We start from the raw sequence: 6,639 nt of genomic DNA, 5'->3' as shown, positions 1-6,639 counted from the left end.
TAAAAATATTTTGTTTCTTTGCATACCACCGGCTGAGAACCGCTGGTATAAATTAATTATAACAGATGTAAATTAATATTTCTCATACAAAAGAGTTATTTCAATTCTTTATTGCGAACATTATATACAGAGTATGTCTTTTATTAAGAACAAGATTTTAAGAATTTAAAATAATAATCATTAAATCCTCTTGATTTATAAACAGTCTTAAAAATTATAAAGGGAAAAAATTGAAAGTTAAAGAAATCAATATTATGAATTGTTCCTTTTTAGAGAAGTTTCATTGTTTAATTAATTATAAAAAGTGTTTTACATTATGAAATATAAAAATTAAGAATATTTGAATTTGAATGAATATTTTAAAATTTTCCCTCAGATAGAAGCTCAACTATTCGAAGCAGGAGACCGAAGAGAAAAAAGGAAGAGAGATGATATTACAGCTGCAGAAAAGGAAATAATTGAAACGCAGAAGAATATATTAATGTACTGTGTGAAATATGTGACTTGTATAAGCAATCAGTTGCAAATCAGTCTGCTGTCATAGAAAATCAAAATATAATTATTAATTTATTAAAAAATAAATCATGCATTTCAAATATTACAGTGTTTTCATTCTTGTATGTATTTCTGCAGTGTGGGATTCATATTTTAATTGTAAAATTTACTACTTTCTTAATTTTATAAAATTTTGTGATTATAAAAATTATTTAAAAGAAATTCACAGATCCATTATATGACATAAACATTATAATAATTCTAATACCGCTATTATAAGTCTCGTGAAAATATTCATGCATTTTACACAGCAATTATCTTTTTCCTGGAGGAAAATGGGAATAAGACCTGTAAGAATCTTTAGTCAATGTATTACAAATTTTAATTTTCAGATATAATTATTTAAAAGAAATTCACAGATCCATTATATGACATAAACATTATAATAATTCTAATACCACTATTATAAGTCTCGTGAAAATATTTATGCATTTTACACAGCAATTATCTTTTTCCTGGAGGAAAATGGGAATAAGACCTGTAAGAATCTTTAGTCAATGTATTACAAATTTTAATTTTCAGATATAACACGAAATGAATTAAATTGTTTTTCAATTATGTTAATAAGTTATATGAATGAGATGTGGTATAAAAAATTTCACTTCTTTTTATCATTGAAGAAATAACATTCGATATCCTACAGCTCCATAACAATGGCAGATAAAATTGACATTTTTAATTTCGAAGTTCTAAAAATACAGAGATGACAACTATTAAAGTGTGGCTAATGTCTAGTTTACAATAACAATGTTGAGTCGCGTACTAAAAATTAAGTGAATCAAACTGTATTTATTTTCCCCCTTCTCTTTTTTTTGGCTGAAAAACAATTTATTATACACTCATGATTTTACTTAAATGTATTTCTTTTAATGGCAAACCCACTGAGGTAAGTATGCAGTAAGTTATTATAGTGAATGCGTAATGATGATATAAATCTAAATTCAGCAAACAATCTTTCCCTTACTTTAATGTTTTAAAATCTAGAATTAAAAGAAAAATGCATGTTCTTTAAATAATACAAGAGGATATGGAGGCATAAATCATAGGCTGTTTATTCTTTACATATTATGCTAATCAGGAATTGGAGCAAAACCCTGCTTATTCGAAGAATACGCTCACAGGAATGGTGGAGGAAAATTGAACTGTCCAATATTTGTTTTGCCCACCCCCAAGAAGACATAAACAGTATAGAGTGAAATAATTGTTTTTAGGAAATACATTTAAATATCTTTGACAGAATATGTCAGTTTTAATTTATACTATAATAAATAAGCATGAAGTTCTTATGCTATTAAATGTGTATTGTCGCATGGAAATTTTCTATCTTGTCCCACGGAAGGGGACGAAAGGGAAACATTTGACTTTTTGGAAGAAACTGAATTTTGGTGCAGTAAATCTTATTGCTAAGTTTAAGATAAATTAAGTGCAATGCTAATTTATAGTGACTTACTATTGTAAATCATGACTGGCATACCAACACTAAAATATATATGTATCAAGCCTATTAAGTTATTTCTGGCAGTCAAGAGTTTTTAAACATAAATGATGGAAACAAGAAATTCAGAGGGAAGAACAATAATGATAAAAGTTGTCAGTATGCATTTGAAACCAGGACTAATAAAATTATTTAGGATTATTATTATCAATTAAAATCATTTAGGGTTGTGCATTTAGTTACAGGTTTAAATATAAACCATGGCTTGTGGGTCCCCAAGAATATATTATGAAAGTAATTTTTTTCATAATATATTCTTTATTATCCATGAAGGGGGTTTCACCTTTGCCAGAGGTTCATTGTTGCCCACTTTGGGTTTTTATTATCGAGTTTCAAAATTTAAAGATAATTCATCGTGCAATGCAATTTCAACATGCACTGACTGAAAACTTTCTGAAGGTACCAACTCATCATCTTCAAACACATCAATCTCAGGATTTTCAACACAATACCTTAAGCATATATTATGTAAAATGGCCACCAGATATGACCATTTTACATATTTTGCTTTGTGAATACAATAGTGTTCCACCAGTATCGTGCAGTACCCTAAATCTTGATTTGATCTCTATAGCTGCACGAACTTTTCTGTGCTTCTCATTATAGAGATATTCCCGTGATAAAATGGGAATATAATCCACTATCTCCCAAAGATATGCACGATGCGACAAAATACTATCTAGATTTTGTTTCAGTCCACTCCATATAAATGCATCATGAGTATTGCCTGGCCATTGTCCTATAGCATAGAGAACCCTCAGACCAGCATTCCATACCTAGAAAAACATAAATCCTAAGTCAAAAGAAAGTTTCATCTGAAATTTTAATACATAGATTTTTAACATTAAATATAGTTGACATATTAATAAATCAGTCTTTTTAAGGAGTTTACTTTCCATTTTTAACAAAAATATGTCACTGTTTTTTCATTATTAAAAAATATGCAATAAAACGTTAAAACACACACACACACACACACACAAAAAAAAAAAAAAATTACAGCTACCCTTTTTTCATTAAATTGTAGTAATTATAGTAAATAGGTGATTCTAAAATTTATTTAATATTTTGTATTATTTAATATCTATACTTCACTATAATTATAGTATAGATAGCTTTTTGTTATTATTATTTGAATAACAATGAAACATTCTTGCAGTAATTTGAAATGACTACAATGTTATACTTATTATCATATATTTCTTACCTTTTCACCATTAATGCAAAATTTATTTTTCCGGTTAATGAAGACAAAACAAAAATTAATATCACCACACTTGCAACATCTGCGGTTTCATTTGTATGTAACCCAAAGTAATTCTTGGTAAGCTAGGTAGAATCACATTTGTGATTGCACTCCAGTTCTTTTACAGCTGGTCGAAAGAATTAACATCTACTGTATGTGGAAATAGCGAACAAAACAGTAAGAAATTGGAACAATTACCTGTGGACAACTTGTATTCATAGCATTCTAAAATGAGCTTTTGGTAAAATTTGACCGCAAATAAAACGGTAGTAATGAACGAATGTTTTTTCACGAAGTGGGTCCAATACTTTCACAGCAGGGTTATTTCATGTATTCTGCAGAGAGACTGATGTATGGTTTGTTGTAACTGCTGTATACAAATGTCTGGCTCAGAATTCCACAGCAGTAATTAGCACAACTTTCATGGTTGATGGTATAATATGGAGGTACCAAAAATTAGTATTATCACAGTAACTGCAAGATGGCTTATATTTCTAAAACTCGGTTAACACATTTCATGCAGAAAGAAAATATTATCCAGTTTCATACTTAAATCAAGGTCACTGAAATGTGGTAAAAGCAATCTGCTTAAGAAAACAGATGCCTCTGTAGAGGACTTTCTATGGAAAACTGGCTTTCATTACCATTATACATGGGCAAAACCAATGTCATGTAATATAATAATCTATTAGTACAGTAAATACATTTAATTTCTTTGTATTTATTTATGTCATGCTGCTTTTCGTGTAATTTAGTATGATAACCTTATAAGTTTATTTAATTCTGATCATGGTCTACGGAAGTAAGGTAAGTCACCTGTTATCGAGAATATCAAGTTATTAATAGTTATGTGAAAGTCTGCAATAACTTTTCATATCATAAGAGATTTACGAATGTGTATATAACTTACATGTGTAGTTATTATGAAAGATCTATAGAAAGTATCCAAAATTACCATGACATTAATGACACTGTACGAACAGGCAAGACATTATACATTAGGAGAAAATTAACTAATATTTTGGGGGATGAAATACTATTTTACACATGGGAACTGTTTAAACAGCTGAGAAAAATTCATGCTTTTCCCCCCTACAGTTACAGAATATATATATATATATATATATATATATATTGTTTCATAAAAATAAAAAGTAAAGTTAAATTTAAATAATTCTCATGCGCCATTGCTGCAAAGAATGAAATTTGAATTTAACAAATATTCTCTATTCATATAAAGTTAATTTAAATTATGAAATTTTAATTGCATACATATCAAAGATTAATTATTGCTGCAAACTAATTTACTATATCACTGAAATTCTGATAGCATATGTAAATTAAATGCACGTATCTAAAACCATGAAAAAATATATAATATTCCAAAAAACTAATCCCAAATATATATATATATATATCTCAAAGACAGGCATATGCATAATTTCTGTTAGAAAAACAATTTCTCCGAGATTACGTTTTAAAGTAATTAAAACAATAAATTAATTGTGATATTATTACTGCATTCCAAAATTCGCAGTAATTAACGATTTCGATCATTACTACGAAAAAAAAAAAAAAAAAAAAAACGGGATGAAAAAGAAAGAATCCTGATACAATAACATTAAAAATTTGTGTGTTTACGTATAAAAATATATAATATTCTCAAATAGGTCATTTAAGCATAGTCTTTGATTCGGAAACATTTCCAGATGTATTTCAGTTTTCATAATCTGAAGTAAAAACAAACCTGCTTTTGCAGAGAATATCCATTGGCAGTTGCCTTCAGAAAAGGTTTCAATTCATTGAAACAAACCGATTTAATCTGAATCAACTGATGAATTCACGCTCCGACATTTCAAAAGCATTACGACTGTCTCTTAAATGCCAAGGAATTTGATCAGCATTTCTCCGATTTCTTAAACGTCTGAGCAAAATCACTTCAGCCATCCTGTTTACAGTCGCTGTTAAGAGTTTGCGGCAGGTCAGGAGTAGCCGCAAAATTGCTCTATGGTAGTGACGCATTTTCAGTAGGCGTGTCCGAAAAGCGTTGCACTTGAATTCGGTTTTGCAATGCAAGTGCGATTACCATGACAAGCGTTGCACTTGAATTCGCCCCTAAATTTAAACTTTTTGATTGATTCGGGCTCGGATGTTTCATGTGTGACACCGACTTCTAAGTTTAAGAAAATGCATCCTGATTCGCTTCAATTATTTGCCGCGAATAATTCCATAATTTCTACGTATGGAACAAAATTGTTAACTGTGAATTTAGGACTTATACGAAACTTTTCTTGGAAGTTTTTAATCGCCGATGTACCAGTGCCTATAATAGGAGCCGACGTTTTAAGGCATTTTGATCTTTTAATCGGTTTAAAACGAGGTAGGCTTATCGATAATACTACGAAATTAACTCGTATTGGTTCTCTTTCCGATTCTAAAAATTATTTTTCGGTAAAGTTAATATCTGGTGATTCACCATATCACAGAATCTTGAAAGACTTTCCGGAAGTACTGAAGTTAAAATCCGATTCGGGTAGAGTAAAGCATAGTACGGTTCATTACATCGAAACAAACGGTCCTCCTGCTCAAACCTTTCAAAGGTTTATGAACGAAATTCTTGGAGATCTAAAATTCGCCTACGTCTACTTAGATGATATTTTGATATTTAGTGATACGGAAGATGAGCATAAATCTCACCTACGTACTGTTTCTGAAAGATTAACTTCATATGGATTGACAATTAACGCTTCGAAATGTGTTTTCGGCGTTCCGGAAATATCTTTTTTTAGGCCATATAATCAATAAAGATGGTACCAAGCCTCTGACGAACAAAGTGGAACCGATACTTAACTACCCACTTCCTAAAACGGTAAAAGATTTGCAGAGATTTTTAGGATTTTTAGATTTTTACCTTTGATTTTTACCCAACGTAGCCCAGAATCAAATACATTTAACTTCGTATTTAAAAGGGGCTAAGAAAAATGATAAGACAATCCTGAATTTGTCTGAGGAAGCGCGGAGTGAATTTCAAAAGTGCAAACAGCTAATTGCTAATGCTGTTCTTTTGGCACACCCGAAGAAAGATGCCCAGTTGGTTTTACAGGTTGATGCGTCAGACTTCGCGATCGGTGGAACGCTATCACAAATAGTTGATAGAAATTTACAGCCTCTCGCATTTTTCTCACGAAAGCTTTCGCAGGCGGAAAGGAACTATAGTGCGTATGATCGAGAGCTATTGGCAGCTTATGCTGCTATTAGGCATTTTAAGCATATGTTGGAAGCACGGAACTTTTCTTTAATCACCGATCACAAACCGCTCACGTATGCATTCCGACAGCGTTTG

General features: G+C 30.5%; 1 protein-coding gene across 1 annotated transcript; it reads right to left on the bottom strand.

Annotated features, from left to right (window-relative positions):
• Window positions 1-2,411: 2,411 nt before the first annotated feature.
• On the bottom strand, window positions 2,412-5,243 carry LOC146997417 (uncharacterized). The gene is made up of 3 exons (XM_085817871.1): window positions 5,235-5,243; window positions 5,044-5,127; window positions 2,412-2,826 (listed from the first exon to the last, which is right to left on the bottom strand). Exons 1-3 carry the CDS (start codon window positions 5,241-5,243, stop codon window positions 2,515-2,517), a joined length of 405 nt encoding a protein of 134 aa, XP_085673997.1. The 3' UTR covers window positions 2,412-2,514.
• Between the last annotated feature and the right edge of the window lie 1,396 nt (window positions 5,244-6,639).

The sequence above is a fragment of the Stegodyphus dumicola genome, chromosome 5, assembly GCF_044657685.1.
Source record: "Stegodyphus dumicola isolate Sdum_Otavi_A_Nest chromosome 5, ASM4465768v1".
NCBI lineage: Eukaryota > Metazoa > Arthropoda > Arachnida > Araneae > Eresidae > Stegodyphus > Stegodyphus dumicola.
This window is presented reverse-complemented; position numbering and strand designations above follow the sequence as displayed.